The sequence below is a fragment of the Ovis aries genome, chromosome 1 (assembly GCF_016772045.2).
Source record: "Ovis aries strain OAR_USU_Benz2616 breed Rambouillet chromosome 1, ARS-UI_Ramb_v3.0, whole genome shotgun sequence".
NCBI classification, from domain to species: domain Eukaryota; kingdom Metazoa; phylum Chordata; class Mammalia; order Artiodactyla; family Bovidae; genus Ovis; species Ovis aries.
Window position 1 is genome coordinate 88,895,517 of NC_056054.1, and position 27,819 is coordinate 88,923,335.

Consider the following 27,819-nt stretch of genomic DNA (forward strand, 5'->3'; position numbering starts at 1 on the left):
ATTCTGAGAAACAGGAATGGTAACAGAAGCAGCAAGTGAAAAGCTCCGTCTTAGACAATGACATCTTACAACTGGACTTTGTCTTAAAAGGTAAACACATTTACCCCATCTTTTAATATAGATGAAATAATCACCAAAACAAAATGTTAATCTAATTTTTAGTGGTTTCAGTTACTTTTTTTAACCTTATCTGGTCGGGGAAAGGTTGTATGTGAATGGCTGCTTTTAGTTGGTGGATATTATGGCAATCAGTAAGATTCTCCAATGCTGGACATAATGTGGAAAAGTATGTATATAGAGTACTGTTTCTATTTTAATTTATGTCTCTGTCAAATGTTTGGAGTGTTGTTTTCAAAGGGTATATGCTTCCTGTTTTTCTCAGAATGGATTTGTAACTAGCGTGGATTCATTAACTATTTCCCTGTGGCAACGTGTGAATGTTTTGTCTTTGAGGATGGGGAGACCCAGCTTTTGTTTTAGGTGACTGTGCTAACATTTCTTTGGGGTGGTTGTACATTTAGAACCACTCATGGGAAGGTTAAGATTTTATGGAAACCTATGATCCTCCCCTCCCCCACCTCCCCAGTGATATGGTCTAGTACATATTCGTAGGATAAATTCATACTATGATTAGTGCAAACACATATTTCAATATTTAAAAAACACTGCATAAATATTTTACGGTACTCTACAAAGAACACTGTTGACTTTTTGTTTATTATCATCATGTTTAATTACGTTGCCTTTTATTTTTTATTGGAATATAATTTCTTTACAGTGTTGTGATGGTTTCTGCTGTACAACATGGTGAATTGGCCACATGTACACATATATCCCCTCCTTCTGGATTATCGACTTTTAAATTAGAAAAAGGAACAAAAAGTGCTAGAAAAATTGTTACCCCTATGGATTCTGCTATGGATGATGGACTTTCTATCCCTGTGGCTCAGAATTCTCACCAAATTCCCCCGTGGCATCTTTCTTGTTATCCTAGATTACATGATCTTTAAAAGTTTGTTTGATTGTAAGGCATTTGATAATTTTGCTGTTGTAACTGGTACATGGCAATGAGGTGTCCTTCTCCCAATCTTTCCCTATGTCCAAGGGCTCGGAAATTAATTCACTTTTGACAGCTAAATAATTAAGTATAAATAATTGATGTCATTTATTGTCTAGATAAATAACCTTAAAATACAGTAGTTATAGCAGAATTAAAATTCTTCTCATGGGTTTGTCTAAGTATGTAGTAAAATTGTGGCCTCCTAAACTTGTTTGTTATTTTTTATTTTGTTTAAAGTGGAGATAGTTTTTATCAACATGCAGGAAACTAGAAAACCAAGCTATAGTACATAGTTACAACAGAAGAACCTATCACCACTCAGAGGCTTCTAGAAATTTTCAGTGAAATAGGAAAATGTTTATGATGAAACACTTAGTAAGAAAAGAAAAGGAACTATGAAGTATCTCAACTAGCTTTTAAAAGATGCATGGAAGTACAACAAAAAGGAAATATGCTAAAATATTAACAATGGATAGTGGAAGTTTGAGTGATTTTACTTTTCTGCTTTTAGGTACTCTATACTTTTCTGTATAAATAAATAAGAGGGGAAATAAAGAAAGTTTAACATGAAAGAACCATAGCTTATATAAAGATGTTGTCATGCTTGAAAAGATAATATATGAACAAAATAGAAGTGTCTGATGCAGGACCTCCAAGAGCAAGTTAGTTTTGCCCAGCTCCGCTAGGGAAGACTGAAGCCAATGCATCGGACCTACGTGACACTCAGTATTAAAATCATCGACTCTGCTTCTTTCATGCTTCAATTTGATGTTTATCAATAAAAATTATGGTTTTAATTGGCTTTCTCATACAGTTTGATGAAATGCACTAGCTATACAAACATGTTTCTTATGTTATTCTAGTTCGTACATTAGTCTCCTATGAGCTGGTTGGTATGAGTCTGTTCTGGAACATTCAGTCAATTCTTGATGCCCTGATGAGATCACAGAGCTGAGGTCTGCCTGCTGAACTGCGGTCCTCACACTGTGAAGTTTGGGACCACTGACCTCACAAGAACACCCTCCCACCATTTGCCTCTCTCCTTCATTACAGCTCCTGTATTAAGATCACAATCTCAGAATTGGCCCCTCTGCTGCCTCTCTTTTCCAAGCTTTCTAAGACCTACCTTTTTTTTTAATTCTCAGGGGAAGACAACATGGGAAGCCAAATGTCCGAACCTGAACCAAACGATAGTAAGTCTGCAACAGAACCCATTACTTACCTTGATGCTGAGTTCAGATGGACTGGAATCACTGGACACTGTGCTGAAGGGTTGTCAGGGGATGGTATTTCTGAAGTTGGAAGAATCGGATGCAGGATCTAATGCTAAGAAGAGTGGAAATAGGAACCAGGGAGAACTATCTGATCCTCCAAATATGAGTAAAGGGAGTCTCTGTGCTCAATCAACATTAGACCATCTTGGTAGTTTGAGAGCCTGGCTCACTTCCCTTGAGTGTGACCATGCTCAGTCATTCAGTCATGTCTGACTCTTTGCAACCCCATGTACTGTAGCCCATCAGGCTCCTCTGTCCATGGGATTCTCCAGGCAAGAATACTAGAGTGGGTTGCCATTTCTTCCTCCATGGGGATCTTCCTGACCCAGGGATTGAAGCAGTGTCTCCTGCTTTGGCAGGCAGATTCTTTAGCATTGAGCTTCCAGGGAAGTCCCTTCACCAAGGCTGCCTTTGGCTAGTCACTGTTAATAGCTGCCCTAAAAAACAAATGAACCAAAAAAAGGCAGCAATTTCTAAGGTTATATTCCCTGGGACTTTGGGAAATGCTAGTTCTAGGTATCTCTTTGGTCTTTAACCCTTGGCCTTGAGATTCTCTGCTTAAGTCCCAGGGAGCATATGTCTCTAGGTCTCATTAAAATCTTTGAGAGAGAGCCCTGAAATGTCATTACAGGGACAAATAGGACTGCAGAAACACTAGGCTCTCCTTTCACTTGTGTAGCTGATAATTGTTTAAGCTCCTGATGTAGTTTTCATATTACAAAACACAGGCTTAAGGAACAATGTTCCCTCCTCTTACAGAGCTGTAGCCCCCATGGTTAGACTCCATTGGTTGCTTGGATAAGGGGGAGCACACGGGGACCCTTGGGCTGGAGAAGATGTTGCCGATGCACTAATCCCCTTTGTATTCTTTCGCAGAGGGACCAGGCACCCACCCCACCACAGCCTCGGCAGTGACCTCTGCACCCTGCCCCTCTGGCCACCCCAGGTAAGCCTCCCATTTCATCTCATACCACATGGCATTTGATTCTGTGTTGACCACTTTGCCTTAAGGACTTGGGGAGGGAGGTTTGGGGAGAAGGGACCAGAAACAGCAGTAGTAGTAAATCAGTATTTTACCTTCAGAGTGTGGCTCTTTATCTGGGGTCCCCCATGCCTCGAGAGACTCATGAAGCCCCTAAACTTATAAAATTTGCAATGTGCAGTCCTATGAACATTTTTAAGGGGGAACAGAGCCCGCACCTTTTACTGACACCTCAAGTGGATCCGGAACCTGAAAGCCAAAAGTTGAAAACTTGGGGGAGAGATTGCAAGTTGACTAACCAGTGTGAAAGCTATTTCAGGGGTTTACCCATAGGTGGAAAGGATCACCCTCTTGTCTTAAGGCCTTCAAAAAGTCCCATGGGTCATCTGCCCCCTTTCTTCACCACAACAGCAAAGAACATTTGGTCTTGGCCTTTTTTGCTGGGGTTATACTGACACTGCTGCTGATGGCCTTTGTCTTCCTCATCATAAAGAGCTTCAGAAAATGTAAGTCTCCAAGAGCTGTGACAGCCCTTCTTTCTCTGCCATCGAGAATAGAGGTTGCTTTGAGGGGAGTAAATCAGACAGAGCCCACGCTATCCACAGATTAAGAACTTGAACCCCTTCACTTCTCCCCCGGCCCTCCTCATCCTCCACCCTTCCCACCTCTAGCACCTCCCCACTACCCTGTCCCTTCACCCAAGATTAAAGAAAGAAGCTTCTAATTCCTCCAGGCCCCATGGGTGAGACTTGTTCCTCTTCTTCCTGGCACTTGCAACAGGTCATTCTAGTCCCCAGACCCTGGATCCTCCTTCAGATCATCCAGCCAAGGTAAGACAGCCACTCTGTTTCCTGAATATGGAGGCCGGATGCCACTGGACACTGGGCAACTGATTCTTCGAAGGGTTCTTCTGATCTCTGTGGGTCTTCTCTGACCCAAGCTTTCAAGTTGCTTTTAAATGTCACTTGCTTCTAAGAGACACCTTCCTCCAAATCGAAATGACTCATTCCTCCTCTTCCTTCCTCCTCTGCAGCTTTCATCCTCAGAGGAGGTGCTTACCTATGCCAGCATGATTTTCAAAGCCCCCAAAGAAAACGGCGCTCACCTGACCGAGAGTGTGCAGAATGCTGTATACTCGGATCCTGCTGTCTATGCTCAGGTTAAAGTGACAAACTCACCTTGCCTCTCCAGTGAGGCTTGAGTCCAGTTCCTTTTATCTCACCTCCATCTTCATCCATCATTTTCCATTTTAACAAATTCTGGACTATGACCAGATGAAACCACAGCTGGAGCTGTCTGGGTGTGCTTGGACAATGCTAGTCCCCAGTTTGAAGACCAAGGGTCCATCTTTTCCTGGCCTGAGAAAAGATCTATGGCCCTCCCACTTGGACCAACAGCCTGTTAGACTGTTGAGAGCTGAGAGTACCTCCCCTGTCACCTTCTAAAAAGTGTGATACAGAGCTCACAGCACCAAGAGTGTTCCCTTGGCATCATTGATTTACTTGGGAAGAGTCAACCAAATGAACAATCCGGGTTGGATTACAAATAAAAGCAGACTCTGCAATGCTGACTCCTTCTCCATCATTGATGTGTCTTTCCCCATCACCTCTAGAGGAGCAGAGCTCATCCACAGCCAGAATACGCCTAATGAAAGTGGTGGTATCTGGAACTAACGCAGGATCGACTGGAGTACAAGTCCCAAATTCTACCACTAATTAACGTCCTTCATTGGGGCAAGTATGCTAAACTTTTGAAGCTTCAATTTCCTCATCTTGAAAACAGAACTAATAACACATCTCCTAGTGTAAAAATAAATGAGATATCATTAAGTACTCTGTACATCCCAGAGCACTACACAAAACAAGGTCCCTGTTGGATAAAGCACTATTCAAATGAGGATGTCCATCTCCTTGCTATAGCATAAGAGATAGGCATAACAACAGTATAGGGGAACTAAAAAAAACTGATCGAAATGTTAGCCCTCTCCCCTGCCAGATTCCAGTGGATAACCCCATAGATGGTCCTAGTAAAAATAGCAGTAAGATTACTTTTTACTAGGTAAGTTTATTCTAAATTTCCTTTGTAAGCCATAAACAAGAAAGATCATTCATAAAAGTAAGCAAATAAAAGATGGGAAGGCTGACCTGAACAGCTAACCGAAAGTACTATTTTATTAAGAATGGCTAATTAAAACATGTTCATGGTTTATGAATGAAAAAATAAAGGGATAACATAGAAAGACCAGAAATAGACCAAAAGTTCCACACGAGGAAATTTAGAGTATGATGAAGCTGGTATATCAAATCATTTGGGGAAAATTAGTTTATTCATAAATGGTGTTGAGAAAATTAGGTAGTCATGAAGATGAAAATAAGATCAGATCTATATCGTACTCCTTTTTTCAAAATTCCAGATATGTCAAAAATTTAGCTAAAAAAATCATAAAAGTGCTTGAAGTGAATATGGGAGAACTTTGGAAAACAACAAAGTGAAGCGTGCCTTTGAATACATGACGCATGGTCAATAAAACAGAAAGGACTGATTGACTTAGCTTACAAAGTACCGTTCAAGAGACAAACGGCAAGCTGGAAAAATACTTGCAGAGCATCTCATAGGCAAAGGGCTGATCTTCCCAACATATATGAGTTCCTATAAACCAATAAGGAAAAAAATCGACAACTCAATAGAAAAGTAAAAGAATGGATAAGGTTAGGCTATTAGCAGAAAAGGAAATATAAATGGCTTCAAACATACGAAGAGATACTCAACTTTACTCTGTAAGGTAAATCATAATTAGAACTATAATTAGATGATAAGTTCTGTCAGTAAGATCCGCAAAATTCAAAAAGCTTGCTAACAAACTGGACAAGATTGTGGAGAACTAAAACACATGTATACTACTGGTGGGAGAGTGAGTTGATACAACTACTATGAAAGGCATTTTGGCAACAGCCAACATTTTAAATTCTGTTTCAAAGAATGTATCGTATTTAAACATGTGGAAGTCACCTGTCATTTGAACTGCAGCATTCATCAAATAGACTAAAACTAAGTGAGGCTTGCTATACTCTAAATACTATTCTGAGTGCTTGGCATGTGTTCATGGAATCCCCGCAAAACATCAGGAGGTCGCAGCAGTTATTATTCTCATTTTTGGTACAGAAATGGAGGCACAAGGAGGTCAAACAACTTGCCTGAGCTCACAGTCACACACGAATACTGAATCCATACCTGTATTTACATATGTTTAGTCTCTCTCTGTAAGAAACATCATTAATGGTTTTAGTAATTGCTCTCTTCTGGGGAGGGGAACCTGATAACTGAGGGACTGAGGGGCAGAGGTGGGAAGAAGTATGTTTTCCTTTAAAAACCTTTTTTTGTAACTTTTGAAGTCCTTCATTTACCTTGTTGAAGATTTTCAGAGAGCCTGATACCTAGTGTTCGCATTCCCCACCTGAATTCTAGACCAAGAGAGACATAAGAGGACTCAGCAGACAGAGATCAAAGCAGCATCTTTATTACAAACATAGGAAAATATAAGCATAAACCCATAGCTGCAGAACCCTGAACTCCGTGCAGTAAGGCAAGTAAGCCCTGCCCCTCCCCACAACCCAAACTGCAGCTCAACTGCGCTCAGGAGTTGCGAAAGATACCGTGTGCTCTTGAAATCTGCACCCAGGGGATTAAAAAAGGAAGGGGAAGGGCAGAGCAGTCACTTCTGGTTCCTGCTCCCAGACTCATTAGACAAATCACTCCACTCTGCGGGGGCGTCCCTCACTGAGGAGTGCCCACCAACGGAGCTCAGTCCACGGGGAGGAAAGCTTTTTCTACAAATCTCTCTTAAAAATACATTAAGTAATATTTTTGAGAATCAAGGTAAGAAAATTAAGGTTCAAAGAGATGAAATAATTTACCCAGTGTCTCCCAGCTAGTGAGCAACAGAACAAAATTTAAACCCTCTGACTTCAAATTCCTTGCTTCTGGCCTCCACCGCAAGCTGTCCCAGACCCCATTCAGTGGCAGAGAAACTAGAAAGGTCAAGTTAGATGATCTATTCTAGGGAGTATGTTCGCTCTCAGATGGAGCAGCTGCTCCTGACAGCTGCATTTTGAGGGGAAGATAGAGGAAGTGAGAGTTGATAAAGGAAGGGCTCCCTCTGTGGAGAGCCAGTTTAGGGAAATAGTCTTGGGAAGAGATAGCAGTGCCACAGCGCGGTCGGCCGCATGAGGGCAGCAGAGCGCCAGGAATGCCCTTCTCCCGCGCGCTGGCTGTGTTGGTAGGGGAGGACTCAGTTTCACCTGAAACTGAGCAGACTTCAAACAATTCTACCAACCCTGAAGTTAGAAGCCTCATCAGCTTTCCAGTTCAGGGCCAGTACCTTATGAACAGCTTGCCAGAAGATGTATAACCAGCGTCCTATGGCCACCCAATACATGAAACGTCAGATTAATTCCTCTTCCCTGTTTTATTGAAACTTCCTAATTTTAACAGCACAACCCTGCATTTACAAAGTCTTGATTTTTTTTGTCTCCCTATCATGAAAAGTGGCACACAACTAGCCTTGCTGAAAGACGAAATGAGTAAATAATTGACCACAGATTCAACAAGTCTTTGGTATGGGGAGAAAACAGGCTGTGAACTCAACCGTGGAACCAGAACCAACCCGTAGGATTCCCAAAGGAAATAGTTTTCCAGATAGGTAAGTGTGCATCTTCCAAGATGTCTATGGATGTCTTCATCTGTCATGGAAAATTGATGTCTGCTCTCTTGCCTTGTAGGATGTCCTAACCCACCCAGCCAAGGATGGATTAAAGTGAAAGTGAAGTCACTCAGTCATGTCTGACTCTTTGCGACCCCATGGACAGTAGCCTGCACCAGGCTCCTCCGTCCATGGGATTTTCTAGGCAAGAGTACTGGAGTGGGTTGCCATTTCCTTCTCCAGGGAATCTTCCGGACCCAGGGATCAAACCCAGGTCTCCCGCATTGCAGGCAGACGCTTTACCGTCTGAGCCACCAGGGAAGTCCCAAGGATGGATTGCTGTTTGCAAAACCAGTGGGCTAGTGGCTTCTTTGTGCAAATTTAACACATGGCCACAGGAGAAGGATTCGGACTTTTGGTGTTGTTTTATCTGGGACTGGGGAGGGAAGGGACTGGCTGAGTGGGCATACAGAGGGTGGCAGGAATGGGGTCCCCCTCCCTGCTCTTCCCATCAGCCTGCCTGTTGAGTAGCTTTGGGTTCCCTACCTATGCAGAGAAGGCTTAGGGCTGAAGGAACTGTGTTCTTAAAAGACTCTGTGAGAGCCTGGACCTAAACGTGCAGGTGTATATAGAACCCTGCCCCAGGCCTGCCCAGACAGGACGCCACTGTGTGTCCTGAGCATGGAGACTGGCCAAAACCCTCTCAGGAGGGACTGGAAGAGCAGGGATTTTATGAGGGCAGCAGAAACAGTGGGGAGATTCCAGGGTCTGAAAAGCAGGAGACACACTCTAGGGGGAGAGAGGTGTAGACGTGCAGGTGGAAGCTAGGAGTGTAGGTAATCCTGGCATTCGTGACAGAATCACCTCACTTACACCCACAACTACTGATGCCCTTGTCTCGATTTGTTTCCTGATGTGAATGGATATTTCTCTTATCACACTTTGGTTTCTTACTGATCAGAAGCAGTGTCCATTCAGTCTGGTTCCCCATACAGTTTCCCAAACCGGTGGCAGTTTCCCAGTCTTTGAGCCAAGAGACTCTGAGAACCTGTGATGTAGCCGCTCTCCCTTTCTTTGGGTAGAACAGCATGGAATACTAATTCAGAAGTAAACTGGAATATTATACTTTAAAACAAACCTTTCTAGAAATACTTTCCCAGTGATATCCTGAGAGAAGTTAGTCATACCTTGGAGTTCATTCAACACTGGGTCAGAAATTTATTGGCTAAGGAATACAGCAGAAGTGATCTTCTGGCCCCCTGATCAAGATCTGGCCCTCTTCTTCACTTTTGACTAGCTGGTTGTGTTAGAACTAAGATCTTGAGATGTTATCTGACTGTGGTGTTGCTCAGGAGTGGCCGAGCACAACCCCCTGACTGGGTCTGTTCTTACCTATCTGCAAATGATCGCTGGTGAGGTGAGAGGGGCCTTCAGAACACCTGAGATCAGAATCAGTCCCCAAGTTGTGGGCCAGTTGTCATGGTGATTCCACTGTAACATCATTTTATTTATGAACTTAATAATAAAAGAAATCTTCAGCCCCATCTGTTCAGTGTGAGCCATTGCCTTTGGAGTCAGGACGTGGAAGGGACGTCAAAGAGTTGTCTGCTTTGTTGGAAATAGAAAAGGAGAATTGAATTGAGATTTATTGCCTACCTCTGCTGGGTGTTTCTGCAGCAAAAGTGGGAAACTCGATCATAGGGGCTTCACAGGGGCCCAACACCAAAGTTTGTTTTCAGAGCAAAAATCAGATGTCATAATTTAAAGGTCATCAGCTAGTTGGCAGCAAAGCTTGGTGCGTGGGGCCTGTGTTCAACTCTCACCAAGCTCTGGTGACACGAATGCAGCTGACTCCTTCAGAGCCCAGAAGAGACCCTGACCCAGGCTGCACATTCCCATTGCCTGAGTGTGAGGAAGCTTGCCGTGGCTAAACCAGATTGTACAATGCCCTGCTAGATAAGAATTTGGGTTGGGTTCCGTTGCCTCAACTTTCATAGCACCATGCATCTCTCCTTTAGAGTACTTATAGTTGACAATTTCATGTGTGTGTGTGTGTGTGTGAGCGTGTGTCTGAGATGGTTTGCCTATCTCCCACTCTACATCATAAGCTCCGTGAAGACAGATGCTATTCTTTGACTCAGCTGTGTATTCCAGAATCTGATATGGTCATTGTTTATTGAATGAATGAATGAGTGAATGAATAAAAAATCCTGGGGAGTATGGGGTCCTCAACTTATACAGAAGTAAACAGACAAGTAATAAGTTGCCCTAGGTCATGCCTTAAAGAAGTGAAAATGGTTTTTGCAAAAACCTAGACTCCAATTGTGTCCCAAAGCGAGTGTGTGTGCATTTAGTCACTTGATTATGCCCAACTCTTTTTGACCCCCTGGACTGTAGCCCAGCTCCAATACATTGGCCACCTGATGCGAATAACTGACTCATTGGAAAAGATCCTGATGCTGGGAAAGATTGAAGGTGGGAGGAGAAGCAGATGACAGAGGATGAGATGGTTGGATGGCATCACCGACTCAATGGACATGAGTTTGAGTAAATTCTGGGAGTTGGTGATGGACAGGGAGGCCTGGTGTGCTGTGGTCCACGGGGTCGCAAAGAGTCAGACACGACAGAGCAACTGAACTGAACTGGACTGTAGCCCATCAGGCTCCTCCACCCATGGGATTCTCCAGGAAGAATACTGGAGTAGGTAGCCATTTCCTTCTCCAGGGGATCTTCCCAACCCAGGGATTAAAACCCAGGTCTCCTGCATTGCAGGCGGATTCTTTACTAAGACCCCTGGGAAGCCCCCCAAAAGGTGTGATCTTTGGCAAAACCAAGCAAGATGTTGCTTTGTCTATATCCCACACCTCCATAGCTCTTAGGTGGCAAAAAGCCAGGAATGCTATGGGAGCCACTGCTTTGAATCCTTAGAGCTCCTGCTCTGGCCCCACAGCCAAGTTAGCACCAAGCTTTGGGTTTCAGATTTGTCTTGTGTTTCATCAACAGATGCTTCTGGTTTCTTTGTGTTCTCTCGTTCTCTGAAATGTTGTTTTCTACATTTCCATACCCAGAGGAGGTTGGAGTCTGTTTTATAGTTATGCCCACAGTGTCTCCATTGCCCAAGGTATTTCTGTGGCTTCTGAGCATAAAAACAAACAAAAACCTATTAGCCAACTAGTGGCGCTTGGGTCTGATGCTGTCTCTACCCTGCGCCCACTTGAGAGGTTAGCCGATTCCCCACCTGGTGGCCTTGGGGATTCTGGCTTCTCTGAAGCGGCCCCACAGGAAAGATGGGCATATCTACACACCCTCTTCTGAACACAGTTCCTGTGTTTAGGAACAGGGAGCCCTGCAGCTCAGGGAGCAGTGGGTATGGAACCCAAGATAGAAGAGTCAAGGAGGGAACTTACCAGCGGCGTGGGGCTTGCAGAAGCTTGGCTGGTTTTCTGGTTTCTCGTTAGGCCTTTACCTGCAATCGCCCAAGGGAAGAAGGAGGCACAAAGTCTAAGGGCCACTCCTCTTGGGCTTGTCCTTTTCCACTGCCAACCACTCCCAGCCCCTCTTCTCAAGGAGACCTCTCTACGCCTGCTTGCCCGGGTGCCCCAGAAGCTCCCCAGTGTCTCAGTCCCCCTCCTCCCTGATCGGCACATGCCTCCACAGTGCTCTCTGCCACCTCTCAGGGTGCCTTTGTGACCATGAAACAGAATTGCCCTCAGCCCGCGGGCAGGCTGCGTGGGAATCTGGGGGCCCAAGCAATAGGAGGGTCACATTCACCCATTTGAGGACTGTTCCTTGACCCTGTTCATTTTCCTCAATTTCCACCACCCCTGCCCCAAACTTCGACCTACCCGTTCTGTTCCTTTGGTTTCTCCTCCTTCGGGACAAACGACTGAATATGGAGATGAGCGCTAAGCCCGTGATCAGTATGCAAATGATGAGAATGAACATCCTGGAAGGAATCACAGACAGTATCCATACCTCTTGGAAGAAACCACGTTTAGGTTCTCTGCTCAGGATCCCCTTTCCTGGGACCCATCCCCTCTCCCAGCCCCTGCTCCCACCAAGTTCCAGCAGCCCCTGGAAACCAGATTCTTTTAGAGCACCCATCTCCCCCAGATCACACATGATCATACATGATTGGACCTGGGGTGGCTGTCTGACACCAAGCCAGGCCCAGCCCCCTCCTCGGAGACTAACATGGGAGTGTGAGGATGCGGTCTTAGGCTGGGGGAACAGGGGGAAAGAAACTCAGCAGCTACAAGTGGACTATCTTCTCCCAGGGCAGAAAAAAAAAAAGGAATATAAGAGGGCAGTAGGGAGAGAGAAGAAGCAAACACGCAAAAGAGAAGCAGATTGAAGACAGAGAGAAATCCTGATGATGCTCCCCATTTCTGAGCGCGGCCACATCTTTGCCCCTGCATTTCCTCAGACACTGCTTTCTCCTCATGATGAAATCTCCGTTTTAATCAAAGTAGCCAGAGGGCATTTTTGCTGCTTGCAATCAAGAGTCCTAAACTGTATTCTTTCAAAAGAAAGCAAACAGTCACACTGAAGATGGATAGTTCAAAAGAGAAACAATACACAGCTGGAAAGCAGAGGGTGCAAACCCACAGCCGTGTTGCATTGTTACTGCCCTCCCAAAGTCCACTTGTCCCCTAAAGTTGCTCACCTGGAGTGATCTGCCTTGTGGACAACCTTGGAAGCCCTGCAGCTTCTGTTCTTGTTGCCCGATAGGTCTGTGTCAGAAAGGATTTGTTGAGAGTCAAATAAGGCCCAACCTCAGGCCCTTCCTTTACCTTCTGCATCTCTGCACCTCTGCCTACCCCTCTCTCAGTCCCCAGGAAGTGAGTGCCCTGGGGGAATACTGGGTTATGTTCACCTGCACAGGGCAGAGTGAGTGAAATTCACTCAGTCGTGTCCGACTCTTTGCAACCCCATGGACTATACAGTCCATGGAATTCTCCAGGCCAGAATACTAGAGTGGATAGCTGTCCCTTCTCCAGATCTTCCCAACCCAGGGATCGAACCCAAGTCTCCCACATTGCAGGTGGATTCTTTTAGAGCTGAGCCACCCAAGAATACTGGAGTGGGTAGCCTATCCCTCCTCCAGAGGATCTTTCTGACCCAGTAATCGAACCGGAGTCTCTTGCATTGCGGGCAGATTCTTTACCAACTGAGCTATCGGGAAAGCCCGCACAAGGCAGAAGGCGGATAGAACAAGGAAGGGCTGAAATCCAGCCCATACATTGTTTGCCAAACCATATACCCTGCCATTGAGTTCCATGCACTGGGAGGAAGGGTACCTTTTCCAGATTTGCACATTGACTAAATATGGCCCTTGGTTAGAGAGGCTGACAGCTGTGAGAGGGGACCGTCAGAGGCACCAGAGTGCCAGTCCTGTCCTTAAGGAACTGATCAGTAGGCAACATGATTGCCACGTTGTGTTTCTGACACCTATCAAAACCCAGCAAGAAAAGGGCCACCATAGTCACCCGCCTTGCCCCGTATGAGAAGATCAGGGGATGGGGTGTGTCTGTGTTTCATTTAAACTGAGGAGCTCATTTACATGGGACTTCTCTCATCCTGAGCCTAAAACTCAAGACAGACTGCAACACTTAAGTAAAAGCAGAACCACTCAAAGTAGAAACACGGTGGATGCGAAGGATGTCACACTTTCAGTGAGATGTGTGCCGAAGAAATTACCAGCTGGTCAAATGTGAGCAAGGCTCTCCAGTATCAGGAGGAGGCTTCCCCAAGCCTCCCTTATGCCCTTTGCTATGTTTTTCTACTGGCATTGTCCTCTGGTGAAGCTGGAAAAAGATTTCCCTTCTAATTTGTATCTATTTATTTATTTTTGGCTGGGCTGGGTCTTCGTTGCTGTGAGGACTTTTATCCAATTGCGGCGAGTGGGGGATGCTCTTATTTGAGGTGCGTGGGCCTCTCATTGCAGTGGCTTCTCTTGTTGCAGGGCACTGGCTTCAGGGCTCATGGGCTTAAGTAGCTGTGGTGCCAGGTCCACAGTTTGTGGGATCTTCCCAGACCAGGGATCGAACCCGTGTCTCCTGCATTGGCAGGCAGATTCTTATCCACTGAGCCACCAGGGAGCCCAAGACATCCCTTCTAGAAATGGAAATAAGGAGAAGCCACAGGAGGGGAGAAAAAAAAGAAGGAAAAAAAGGTAGAGCAATTGTGCCTGAGAGAGGTTTTCTGGTGTAAAGGGAGGTTTTCAACCTTGAACAGGACTTTGGGGAGCAAATGGAGCCCCTATCCCTTCTGCCTGGCCCAAAGGAGCAACATACTGTCTTAGACAGACTTGCCCCTCCAGGTTGCTCCACCCACGCCCTTCCAATTGCCTCCAGGAGCAAAGTGTACCCCTTAAAAGAAAACATTGACCTCTTGGACCATATTCATCTCTGTATATCATAAAATTATTTAAGTGCACAATTTTTGAGGTTGCTTGCCCGGGTGCCTGTGTGCTTGCTAAGTCGCTTCAGTCATGTCCAACTCTTTGCGACGCTATGGACTGTAGCCCACCAGGCTCCTCTGTCCACGGGACTCTCCAGGCAAGAATACTGGAGTGGAGATCCCTTCTCCAGGGGATCTTCCAGACCCAGGGATCGAGCCTGCGGCTGTTATGTCTCCTGCATTGGCAGGCGGGTTCTTTACCACTAGTGCCACCTGGGAAGCCCGGCCAGGTGCCTAGTCCACTTTTTACAGCCTCAGCCACCTCTCAAGAAGTGAATATTCAAGATTCTCGTTCACAAGGCAAAGTTCTCACACCGGTGAGCCACCCAAATCAGATGGCTGTGAGGGGAGAGAGGTCCTTAAGAGCACCCCTGGGGCCCAGGCACCCTCCTCTTCCCACAGATTCCCAGTTAATCGTCAGCACCATCAGCAGCCACCCAACTCTGGAGGGAGAGAGGGACCAGGTTAACCCAGAGAACCGAGTTGGTGCTCAATGAGTATTTACCACACCAGCTCCCACCCACCACCGTGGGTCACCCCCAGCTAGACCCACGACAGGTTCCTTACCTTGCCCGGACCAGAAATTGTCGGTGATGGCTCTTCTGTCATCGGTCACAACCAGCTCTGTAAAGTCCATGTCATCTCTGGCAAAGTCACGCTGGATGCCACACCAGTACCAGCCTGTGTCCTCCTTGGTCAGGCAGGACACAGTGACAATGAGTTGGCTTCCTGTGTCCCTCAGGGCCACGCGGTCGGTGCTGTTGGGTGTGAAGGCGATGATGTCGCAGTAGTCCCGGAAATAGCCTCGGCACCAGTACTTGGGGTGGTCTTTATAGTGGGTGTCGTAGTTGCAGATGGCGGAAGCTGTGTCCAGCACAAAGCTTTCCTTGACCTTCTCGTCCATGACCATGGCATCTGTGAAAACACACGCAGACAAACGCCATCGTTCTTTTAAACACATCTCAGCCCCTGTACCCTGGAGGAAAATTAATGAAAGCATTGGAGGCAGATTTTTGCCTGTTTGGGGGTTGGCAACTAACTGTTAAGAGGTTGAACAGCGTTCCCCTGAAATTTATATGTTGAAGTGGTAACCACCCAGTGCTTTTTAAAAAAGTCTTATTTTTTTGTTTTTGGCTGTGCTGGGTCTTCATTGCTGCATGTGGACTTCCTCTAGTTGCGGTGAGCAGGGGCTAGTCTCTCGCGGTACTCGGGCTTCTCACTGTGGCGGCTTCTCTTGTCGTGGAGCACGGGCTCTAGGGCATGCAGGCTTCAGTAGTTCCAGCTCCCAGGCTCGAGAGCACAGGCTCAGGAGAAGCTGCATTGCTTCACAGCATTTGGGACCTTCCCAGATGGGGGACGGAACCCGTGTCTCCTGCATTCGCGGGTGGGTTCTTAACCACTGAGCCACTGTGGAAGCCCCACTCGGTACTTTAGAATGTGACTGTATGTGGATTTAGAACCTTTAAAGAGGTAATGAAGTTAAAGCAGGGTCGTTAGAATAGGCCCCAGTGCAATCTGGCTGGTGTCCTAATAGAAAAGGAGATCAGGACACAGATAACAGAGGGGTGACTGTGAGGACAGTGAGAAGGTGGCCCCTGAAAGCCAAGGAGAGACCTCGGGAGAAACCAAACCTGCTGGCAGCTTGATCTTGGACTTGAGCCTCCATCACTGTAAGGAAACAAACATCTATTGTTGCAGCCACACAGTCCGGCTTTGTTACAGGAGGCCTAACTTGGAGAAGGAAACGGCAACCCACTCCAATGTTCTTGCCTGGAGAATCCTAGGGACACGGGGAGCCTGGTGGGCTGCCGTCTCTGGGGTTGTACAGAGTCGGACACGACTGAAGCGACTTAGCAGCAGCAGCAGCAAACTAACACAGCAAACCTGGAGAAGAAATTTTTCCCTGCTCTAAGAGCAGGTAGAATACATATGCCCCTCTGAAAGGCTTCAGGAGGCCACTCATGTTGTTTGGGGGGAGGGTTGAAGAGCCTGAGGCTTACTGTTAGAAGGTTCTCTGCTCCTAGCTCCCACTCCCTGCCCCACTTCACCTTGGCACCCTTGAAAGGAAAGTAAGGAGGTTTGAGACAGAAACAAACTCACAGACATAGGAAACACTACAGTTACCAAAAGGGAAAGGACAGAGGGGAGAAAAAAATTAGGAGTTTGGAACTAACAGATACACACTAGTATACTTAAACAGCTAAATAACAAAGTCCTATTGCATAGTACAAGGAATTATATTCAGTATCTTGTAATAACCTATAATGAAAAAGAATCTGAAAAAAATATATGTGTGTGTGTGTGTTCACTTAGTTGCTCAGTTGTGTCCAGCTCTTTGTGACCCCATGGACTGTAGCCCACCAGGCTTCTCTGTCCACGGAATTCTCCAGGAAAGAATACTGGAGTGGGTTGCCATGCCCTCTTCCAGGCGATCTTCCCAACCCAGGGATCGAACCTGCAGCTCCTGAATTGCATGCCGATTCTTTACTGCCACCAGGGAAGCCCCAAATCAACTCTACTTCAATAAAAATTTTTAAAAAATTTAGAAAAATAAAAAGTAAGGCAGTTTTGAGGCTTCTGCTGGCTGTCCAGGACTGAAGACAGAGGCCTCCGGTTCTGCTCTATCCTCAGGGGCTAAGAACTTCATGTTTCCTCTGTGCCAGACCGATGTGGGCACCTCTGTCATCTCAAGATGTTGCATAAAAAGGAAGTCATACAGGCCTCATCCAGCTTGACGGTGGCTGGGGAAGTGTTCGACCAAGGAGATGAGATGGCTAAGAGAGCCCAGCCCTCCCTTAGCCTTCCAGATGTGCCTTGGGGCCCCTCCGTGCCGCCTCCAGAATAGCCTGCAGTGGGTGTGACTAGCCCACAAAGCAGACTCGTGTCTTGATGTCACTTGATAGGCTATGATATTTTGTTCTCATATGGACCCCATGAGAAAGATCACGTGATAATCTACCAGCCTGGATGCTGACCCAGAGAGAGATGCAGTAACTTCAGAGATCACAAGGCTGGAGGAGGGCAGAGCTGGGGGCAGCCTGGTCCTCTGACCTTCTCATCTTTGGGGTCAGGTATGTGCAGGAAGAGGGAAGTCCCATCCTCATATATCAGCACAAATGTTTTTAAAAGAAGAAGGGGAAAGGGAAGGGGAACTTACACTGAGAATACAGGGCCCTCATTTTAGCTGAGGGTTTCAAATTCCCCACAACCCTTTTATCAGATTGAAGAACAAGGACTAATTTGGACAAGATGTGTTATTTCACCACCTTTTATTTTCCCATCCAGCTCCTTCGGTGGCTTGCACTTATTAATAAGCAGGAACTCCAGGTAGGAAAGGGAAAAGCACTAAGTTTAGGGTTAGGATGCACAGCCTCTGGGAAGCTTGGAGGTCTGGAGATGATCCTTCCCCATCTCTTACCTGAAAAGACAGTCAAAGAGAGCAGAATGAAGAGCCTCATGACTGGAAAGAAGTGAATCTTCAACTGGGATGACCAGATGGACCCAGGGGCCTTAGGAATCCTGGATCTGTTTAAAGGAAACAGATATCTTTGAGTTGAAGATGCTTTTATCCTGTTTGGAGAGACCAGGGAAAAGAAGGACCAACCAGTTAATCCAAGAAGTGCCGCTATGTACAGGTATCCTTGTTGTGCACTGCACAAGGGCGCTTCAGCAGGGGGAAGCCATTCGCAGACATAAGCTTACTTACAGAGTAAAATGATAAAATTCTGGGCTTCCTGGTAGAGCCCAAAACCCAGAAGAGCTCTCCCTCCTGGATACGTCTGCTCTGGCACACCAGGCACACTCAGGGCACATGAATCGAAACCGTCACTGGCACACCTTCGTCTGTGCAACTGTGCCCTGTCCTGTACAGTGGTCCAGGTACCATCAAGGTCAGGCCTCTTGTCTTGTTCACCAGTCTTGGAGGCCCAATTCCTATTTAGCTGAGAGGAAGACCAATAAGGAGATTCACAACTATCCTGCCTTCCAGGAGAACACTGCAGCCTCATCCAGGGAATGTGGCGAGAGGGTAGAGCCTGAAGCAGACATGCTGGCAACCGGAGCAGGTGAGCAGGTGAAAGTGTGGGTTCTGGGGCATCAAGAGCCAGGCTGCAGCCTACAGACATCTTGAAAGCCTTCTTGGGACACATCAAGGCCGTCCATGAGATAGATGCTTCCCCTGATTCCACATGGGACCCATATGGTCTGGCTACTGATCTTTAAAGTTTGAATTATGGAACCACACTCAGGTGAATTTAAGCTGAATGCTTATGTATCACACCCAGAGCTAGCACTTCTCCTCAAGGGTTGGATGTGGTGACTGTCCAGGTTTTCAATAATGTCCGCTCCTGAGCAAGGAGCGCCTTTCTCTATTCACACCAAGTCAGCACTGGACCAGCAGCAGGCCTGCATCATGGGAGGGGTTTTGCTTATATTGCCTCATCTATTCCTCAAGAAACCTTTGTGAGGTCAACAATTAAACTGCCAGGGGGACAAAATGAAGCAGCACTCTATAGATTCAAAGGGGCTTGAGAGACATACTCCCTGGAGGAGGGCACAGCAGCCCACTCCAGTATTCTTGCCTGGAGAATCCCATGGACAGAGGAGCCTGGTGGGCTACAGTCCATAGGGTTGCAAAGAGTCAGACATGACCGAAGCAACTGAGTATGCATGCAAGAGAAACATACTAACAAACTGTAATATATGGAACTTAGTAATAGGAGAAAATTCTGGATTTTGGATCCTGACAGAAGCAAACAATTGAGAAAATCTGGACAGTGACTAGACAGATGATGATATTAAGAATTTATTGTTGTGGGCACAGTGGGGGAAGGAGAGAGTGGGACAAATGGAGAAAGTAGCATCGACATGTACACACTACCATGAGTAAAATAGATCGCTGTATAACACAGGGAGCCCAGCCTGCGCTCTGTGATGACCCAGAGAGGCGGAGTGGGGAGAGGGGAAGGTGATATATGTATAATTGTGGCTGGTTTTCATTGCTGCATGGCAGAAACCAACACAACATTGTAGAGCAATTTTCCTCCAATTAAGAAAGAATTTTTTTTAAGTGAGAATAAAAGAAAAGGAAACACGGTTACACTGTTTTCAGATGTGATAATGGCACTGTCATAGCCAGCCTCTAAGATGGCTCCTGATATACATGCCGCTGTGTGACTCCCTCCAGACTTGAATCAGGGCTGGCCCAGGTGATCAATAAAACACGGCACAAGTGATGGCATATGGCTTCCAAGGCTAGATCATAGAAAAGGTGCAGCTTCCGCCGCAGACGTTGTACTGCTTGCTTGCTTGCTTTCAGAAGTCAGCTGCCACATTGTGGGGACTCTCAAGTGGAACTGTGGAAAAGCCGTGAGGAGAGGAACCAGCTTGCTAGACATGGACGACCCGCCTTGAAAGTAAATCCTTCAGCACCATCAAACCTCCAGATGAATGCAGACCCAGCAACTTTGTGAGAGACCTCAAGCATGACCCGCCCAACCAAGATGCTCCTGAATTCCTGACCCATCAAAACCACAAGAGATAATAAAGAATTATCATGTTAAGCCTCTAAGTTTGGGGGTGTTTCATTAAATCACAATCAATAATTAATATTGATATTGTAGGGTTTTTTTTAAGTACGCCCTTATCTCTGAGAAAACCCACATGTAAAACATTCAGAATTGCTCAGAGCTTGTACCGTGAAACCAAAGAAAGTGCTAACCAAAGAAGATTGTGCACAGATATCAGGAAAATACCTAAGACATGAAAAAGTAACATTCTAAAGCAATGACAGGCTCAGAGTGCAGAGAATAAACAGATGGATCTATTAGCATTCTGACTATCATTTGGTATAATTAGTTCTATTGCTCCCTCTTAGAGGGAGAATTAATTTTCACTCTATTTGATATGTAAATAAGAAAGTAAAGGGGTAATAAGAATAAGCTACATTTTTGAAATACCTTTAAAAAATACAAACCAAAATGCTTACAGATGAAATAATTTTATGTCCAAAATTTCAAAATAATCAGGTCAAGTGGGGAGGGGCCATTAATGAAACAAGGTTGGCTGTGAGCCGATCATTATTAAAGCAAGATAATAGTTATACGAGCCTTTGCTATTCTAGTCTCTCCACTGTTGTATGTTTGAAATTTTTCGTAATAAAAAGTAAAAAGCAAGAAAACAAGCAAAACATTGAAACAGATATTACTGGTCTCACTTTAAAAATAAGAAAAATTGAGGCTTAGTTTAAATAAGGCTAAGTTTAAATTCATACAGCTACTATAGCCACCATGCTGCTAAGTCACTTCAGTCATGTTCAACTCTGTGCGACCCCATGGACTGCAGCCCACCAGGCTCCTCCGTCCATGGGATTTTCCAGGTAAGAGTACTGGAGTGGGCTGCCATTGCCTTCTCCATAGCCACCATGAGCACCATGAGCTAATGCTAAATCTGAAAGAAAAAACTGCTGTCCATCACTTGACTATGCTTCTTCAGTAGTAACAAGACTGCAAAACTGTAGAGCACTTCAGAGATTACAAAGAGCCTTTACATATGCCATGCCCACTGAGTGGCCGGGGCAAGATGCAACCCGACTTTTCTCATTCCCATCATACCCATTATAGTAAGTAAGGGCAGAGTTTCTGTGGAAAACGTGCATTTAGTTCTAAGAAACAGAAGGTACAAGTGGACCATGGCCAAACCATATATAAAAATAGAAGTCTGGCCCGCAACCAGCCCAGGAAACCAGCCCCTTATCTATAGTAACTGGCCCAGGAAGCCAGCCTGATATAAACCAGACAGATCGGAAGTCAGACCATTATTTCTAGTAACAATCCAGAAAGCCAAACAATAATCCCTGTAACAATTGGACACGCATGGCCAGGGCTAGGTGAATAAATGACAGCATTCCTAAGTTTTGTCCTGCTTCTAACTAAAGACCAACCCTAACTCACCACGCAGGAAGCCCCACTTTTAGTCAGCCCACTGCGGTCTCCGCAGACCAATGGTCTCCACTCAGGGTGCACCTGAAGCCTTCTTTCTTCCCCTAGAAACCATCCCACTCTTCTCCTGCCTTTGAGACTCTGTCAGAGAGCAATGGACAATGGTTTCCTGGTGGCTCAGAGGCTAAGGGATCTGCCTGCAATACAGGGAACCTGGGTTCGATCCCTGGGTTGGGAAGATCCCCTGGAAAAGGGAATAGCTACCCACTGTAATATTCTTGCTCATGGGGTCACAAAGAGTCAGACATGGCCTAGTGACTAAATCTTCGTGGCTGACTTCTTCTCTCTAGAAAGCTCAGAATAAATAGCCTTCATTAGTTCTCATTTTGTTGGCCTTCACTAATTTCTACTGTTCATAAAAAGAAAAAAATCAGGTAAATAAGCGAGCTACTCAACATCTACATTTGGTCCAGTGAATCTGTGTGGAGGAGAAGGAGGAGGCAAACCTCGATCGTGTCTGAGTGGTCTCTTTACCTTTCCCTTTAAAATGCAAGCCTAACAGCCACCTTTGAGACTGTTTAGCCGAAGGGAGGAGCCAGGAGACAGACGTGGGGAAACTCCTGTGATGCTAATTTTTAAACCTGAAACCAGGGTGGTTCTCACTACCTCTAGGCCAACTCCTCACCGGTGAGTCTTGCTTCATCTTTTTTGAGTTCACGCCCAAAGATACTTTACTGAAAGGCCTCTTCTGGGCTGGGAGAGCCCCTGAGCTCAAGAGATTCTCACTGACTCCCAAGATATGACTTCCTACAAGCCTTCAGTGGGTTTACTAAGCAATGAATATCAGAGAGGAAAAGAGAGAGAAGGAAGGGAGGAGAAAAAAGGGAAATTAAAGTTTTTCTGAAACTTAGGAGCTGCAGCTTTTCTGATGATACCACATGACTCAGGACAGACTGCTGCCTTCTTTTGAGAGAAACAGTTCCTTTAAATCAAGTCTTCCAAAAAAGGCATAGGTCAAATGTTGCTACAGCAACTGGGTTAGAGGCTGAGATCTAACCAGCATGTCCCTCAAGTCTTAAATTGGGCAAAGGTGAGTTGTTGGCAGACCAGTGTGCCAGAAATACTCATCGCCCCTGAGTAAACCCAAGGTCTCATCCTGGAGGAGCATTTTCACTAAACCATAACAATTAATTCAGGGGGAAAAGGCTGAAATCAAACAAAGGGATACCATTAAGAAAAAATTGGAGGTGGCAGAGACTTGCTTTTTTGAAACGAAAAAGATCCCCCAAAAAGTTTGATGGGGAGCTTGTCGGGAACAAAGTCCCCTTCTATATCCAGGGACCCTCAGGAATGGGGGTGGGCGTTCCAGTCTTCTTCCTCTAACACAGGAGTGTGAATGGTACCAGGAAGTAGGTGACTGGGGTGACCAGCTGGGTTTGGCATTAGTAGAGAACTTTAAACATCCCAGACAGTGCTGATTCTGCCTGGGCTGACAAAAGGAGACACACGAACACTTCCCTGAAGTGAAATGTTAACAAGATAAATATGGTTATCAGGCTCTGGCCTAAGATTAGGGTCAAGATAATCTCTCAGGACTAGTTGAGGATTAATAAGAAGCACATTTTCGGTACACTTATCCTCTCCGATGTGGTTTAACTGAAATCCCCAGCTTGCTGTTCTCATCACGTTAATATACATACTGTATTGACTTGGGACTGAGAGTCCACAGCTGCAAATTTGGACTGCCTAATCAGAGAGCCACCTCCAAATTCCAGGGCCACACACAATGCCCAAAGGACATGACTAGCATTCTATTCCTGTCTGGTGTCCCAACAGGAAACAGCAACTAAGGCAAAAAAAAAAACAAAAAAACAAAAAAAAAGACCAGCAGTCTTCAAGTATACAAACCATAGCTTGTACTCGTGATTCTGATAATTGTATATAAGGCGAACTAAGAGTCTGGGCTTTGTAGAAATTGCAAGTCCCGCTGCATGTCTAAGGATAGGTAGCAAGAATGTTGGGTTCTCCCATAAAGCAGGGCTGCCTTGAAATCCTGGTGCTCATACTGATTAATTATGTGATTGTGGACAAGTTACTTAAACTCTCTGTACCTCAGTTTTTTCTTCTGCAAAATAGAGATGGTAGTGAGGATGGTACCTTAAAGACAATCAGGACCAAAAGGGAGAACACATGTAAAATAGTACATAACAAGTGAAAGTGTTCGACTTAGTCGTGTCCGACTTTTTGTGACCCCTTAGACTGTAGCCCACCAGGTTCCTCTGTCCATGGGATTTTCCAGGCAAGAATACTGGAGTGGGTTGCCATTTCCTTCTCCAGGGGATCTTCCTGACCCAGGAATCGAACCCGAGTCTCCCACTTTGCAAGCAGACTCTTTCCTGTCTAAACCACTAGGGAAGTATATAGAACATGCTCAACAAATATTAATAGCTGTCTGGTGTCTCTTTTTGCCCCTCTCCCATTATTCCTATTAAAATAAAATACCAGAGGAAATAATTTAAAACTGATGTCTAAGAGAGAATTGTTTCTTCTCTAACCCTTGATGAATGGTTCAGAAAGCTGACAAGCATTCTGATCAGCCCAGGAAAAAGGAGCAGAGTGTGCTGGGGCCAGGCGTGAGGGTCCCAGAATTTACACAGTATTTATAGGAGAAGGTGTCACATGGCATCACATTGCAAGCAGGCTGAGTGCCAGAAGCAGCCAGCTGGGTCTTCTAGCCCCAAGTGACCCTGACCCTCAGCAAAGAGTTATAAAAAAGTTAGTTATTATCTTTTATTCACTCAATACATTTACAGCTGAATCCAGAAAGTTAAGTCCCCCTTAAACGCAAGTCAGTCCTTGCATTCCATCATCTTCCAGGCAACTGCTGAGAGCAGGGTTCTCTGCTTAGTTCCACAGTGAAGCCGAACTGAGTCACCATCACGTCAAGCCCGATCAGTCCCTTTTTGTCAGTAAGTCAATGAAGCATCCTTCAGATTCCATAACTTCTGTTCGAGGAGAAGACACATCGCAGTGACAATGGAGCATTGTCCTCAAGTCAGATACCCAGAAAAGAAGGACATGAGAAAAAATGAATTAGAGAAAGAGGACATTGGGAAGGACATAGAGGCAGCCAGCCAAATGCTTTCCGCATCAGTAGAAGGAATCAAAGACATGAGAGCCCCAACCCAGGTGGAAAGGCCCTCAAGTGTCGATGCCGAATCTGAAGGTCAATGAGATGGACAGCCATCTTTCATGGATAGCTACTCAGAAGTCTGCTCAGTGCTTGGGTCCATGGACTTAGAGGGCTGGCAGATCACACAGGCTTTGAGGATCAAGAGATAGGTTTCCTTGAACTTCTTTATTTTGTAAGCATAGACGATGGGGTTCATCATGGAGTTAGCGTGGGAGAGCAGGATCCCCAGGTACAGCACAGTCTGCGGCACTTGCCCATCAAAGTAGAGGATACAGTTGATGATGGACAAAGGCAGCCAGCACAAAGCAAACAAGAAAAGAACCAGTAACAGGGACTTGGCTGTCTTGAACTCCCGTCCATAGAATGCGCCTGTCTCTTTGGAGCCAGAAAAGCTCTGGCTGAGTCGGTTCCGGATGATGTAGAAGATATCAAAGTAGATGGCGCACATGACAACCAGGGGAACGAGAATCCACAGGAAGAAGCTGAAGTAGACCATGTAATCCATCCTCATGACCGAACGGAATCGGCAGGGTAGGAAGGTGAGGTTTTCGTCTGCTGAGCTCAGTTTCATGTTCCAGCCAAACATGGGGGTCAATCCCACCAGGAATGACACCAGCCAGCAAAGGCCCAGAGCCAACCATATTCTTCTTTGCGTGGTGACTCTTCTGTATCTGTTTGCATGGAAGAGAGTCAGTGAGTTCACAGCAGAAGTTGCTAATGGGTGGAGGGGGATGGAGCTGGACTGTTGGGATTCTATGCTGATTTCAACTAAACTCTACTGGATATGAGGACAAGATGAGCAGAGAAGAATCCAGCAAAGTTCTCTGGGCACTTTTCTAAAGAAGTACAATCTACAATACGTCAGGAGTATGTTGCCAGGGGCTTCCCTACTGGCTCAGTGGTAAAGAATTCACCTGCCATGTAGGAAATGCAGGTTCGATCCCTGGGTTAGGAAGATCCCCTGGAGAAGGACATGGCAACCCACTCCAGTATTCTTGCCTGGGGAATCCCATGGACAGAGGAGCCTGGCGGGCTACAACCCATAGGGTTGCAAAAGAGTCAGACACAACTTAATGACTAAAGAACAGCAACAACATGTTCCCAGCAATTGGGGCTTACATGCCCCTCTCACAGCGCCATTTCCAGAATTCTTCAGTTCCTGGGAGGTAAGAGTTACTGAAGTCTCCTAGGATCATCTACCTGAGAAGAAATAATCTGCTCAAAGCATGTTTGCCTGCTGCGTTCTGCACTAGTTTTTTTGCCTATCATGCTGACATCCATCATTTAGACTCTGCCCCTCCCACACTTCCCCTCTATCTGTGTCTGTCCCTGCTTCTCTATGCTTTTCAAACACTTGGTGTTTGAGTTAGAGTCTATGGAGCTGCAAAAGTTGTGTTGAAGTTCTTCCAGGACCTTAAAAGACTCACCCAATCAGAAGTCACCATTTCTCCTTAAACTGTTCATCCTGATAACATGCTACACAGACTACAAGGAGAAAGTGGATTTTATTAAGTACTGGCTATGTACTCAGTAGACTTTCTCTCAATGAAACCTCATGACAAACCGGGGCTATTTTTATGACAATCTCCATTTCATTGTTGGTAATGGTGAAAATCAGAGTAGCGACAGCTACAATTTACTGAGCACAGACTCTTTGTTGACATTTTTCTAAGAGCTTTACATGTGCTAACTCACTTGACCTTACCAGGAAGGTGCAAGCATGATCCCCATTCTATGGGTGAAAAAAATGAAACAGACAAACAACTTGTAGAAGCTAAAAGTGGTGGAGCTGAAATTGAATGGAGGACAGTCTGAGTTCAGAGCATTGCAACACCATGCTGAAGAACTAAGACACAGAAAGTTAAATAACTTGCCCAAGATCAGACCTCAAGATCTGAGATTTGAAGTAATGCTTGTTTGTATCCAAAGTCATCGGTAGCTCCTTCACCATGCTCTTTCCCCAAGAGAAGAGAGGAGCAACAAGAGACCAGTGATTCAGGACACCCGGGGAATTATTCATTTGGCAGTTTGTTCTGTTCACATGGGCACACGAAAAGTTGTTGCTATTTTCTGCAATGGAGAACTTTTTTGGTCCCCTTCGCATTATGGAAGAGGAAGCAAAATTACAATAACTTTAAAATAGCCTACATTTGTAAAAGACAGAACCACCAGTTTATCTCTTTTTTTTTCTCTCAGCTTATCTTATCATCTAGCATGTTTCTATCATTTCTAACAATCAAGAGCATTTTTCACTAATTAAAGATGGATCAAGTTTTTATCATCTTTAGCCCCTGCCCCAGGGGATATGGAGCAGGTACTCCTGTATCAGTGGGGTAGAGGGGATTGGAGGATTCCTTCATTCCTTGTTCCCAAGTCTCTGCTTATCATTGTTAAACCCTTCACATATCAAATAGTGAAAAGAACCACTTTCGAGCTCAGAGGCCAATTTGGATTTGTTTCCACTTAAAAAGTCTTGGATCTGGACTTGTAGCTGCATTTCCCAGGCACTTCTATCACCACCCAACACCACTCCCCTTTAGGCAAGTTACCTGACTGTGAGCTTGACCCGCAGGTATCGGTCCACAGCAATGGCTAGCAAGGACATGATGGATGCGTGGGTGAATATCAGCATCAAGCAGGTCATGAAAAGGCAGCTATAAAAGTGGATTGTGACACCCAGGCTGATGACAATGGCCAGAGGCATAACCAGCACCCCGACAGCAATGTCAGCCAGGGCTAGGGAGACAATGAAATAGAAGGTGGTGGTCTGCAGGCTGGGGTTCAGCTTGACCACCCAGATGACCAGCACGTTGCCCACTATGGCGCAGAGCCCGATGAGAATCTCCACAGTGATGTAGGTAACACTGGTCCAGGACACAGCAGTGCTGTTGACAGGCATCTCGTTTTCCAGGAGGAGCTTCCCAGGTGAGTAGTGTGCCAGCAAGATCCGTGTGGGCCAGTCCACCTAGCTCTTGCCACACATCCTGCCAGAGGTCCAGCCACCATCCAGAACTCACAACTCACCCATTCCTTCTCTTCTCTGGTGGCACCCTGTCTCCTTAGAGAGATTCCATCACAGGGCCATCATTTCCAGCCCTGACACAGGCCACACATCTCCAAGCTTGCAGAAGTCTGGGGAGGACAGTTCTCTGTGACGGAATGTGAAAGTGCAGCTGCTCTTAGTTCCCCTGCCCCTGGAGGGCTACCCAAG

The 27,819-nt window shown here is 45.7% G+C and overlaps 3 protein-coding genes across 8 annotated transcripts in view; 1 reads left to right on the plus strand and 2 right to left on the minus strand.

Moving 5' to 3' along the window:
* Positions 1-4,886, plus strand: C1H1orf162 (chromosome 1 C1orf162 homolog). The gene is made up of 6 exons (XM_004002319.5): positions 1-90; positions 2,206-2,253; positions 3,211-3,280; positions 3,728-3,822; positions 4,097-4,146; positions 4,350-4,886. Exons 2-6 carry the CDS (start codon positions 2,217-2,219, stop codon positions 4,515-4,517), a joined length of 420 nt encoding a protein of 139 aa, XP_004002368.1. The 5' UTR covers positions 1-90; positions 2,206-2,216; the 3' UTR covers positions 4,518-4,886.
* Positions 4,887-6,817: 1,931 nt separating this feature from the next.
* ADORA3 (adenosine A3 receptor) lies at positions 6,818-27,761 on the minus strand. Of its 3 annotated transcripts, XM_060411983.1 has the most exons (6): positions 21,428-24,303; positions 17,896-18,002; positions 15,045-15,392; positions 12,682-12,748; positions 11,861-11,961; positions 6,818-11,481 (listed from the first exon to the last, which is right to left on the minus strand). In XM_060411983.1, the coding sequence occupies exons 2-6, from the start codon at positions 17,933-17,935 to the stop codon at positions 11,369-11,371; spliced, it is 669 nt and encodes a 222-aa protein (XP_060267966.1). In that variant the 5' UTR covers positions 17,936-18,002; positions 21,428-24,303; the 3' UTR covers positions 6,818-11,368.
* Positions 6,818-27,819, minus strand: part of TMIGD3 (transmembrane and immunoglobulin domain containing 3) — an 88,286-nt gene continuing 67,284 nt past the window's right edge. Inside the window, exons 2-7 of one of the 4 annotated variants that reach the window (XM_060411101.1) lie at positions 17,896-18,002; positions 15,045-15,392; positions 12,682-12,748; positions 11,861-11,961; positions 11,423-11,481; positions 6,818-9,620 (exon numbers count right to left, since the gene is read on the minus strand). In XM_060411101.1, coding sequence (XP_060267084.1) covers positions 9,609-9,620; positions 11,423-11,481; positions 11,861-11,961; positions 12,682-12,748; positions 15,045-15,392; positions 17,896-18,002 — 694 coding nt within the window. In that variant the 3' untranslated portion in view covers positions 6,818-9,608. 4 annotated transcript variants of the gene reach the window in all.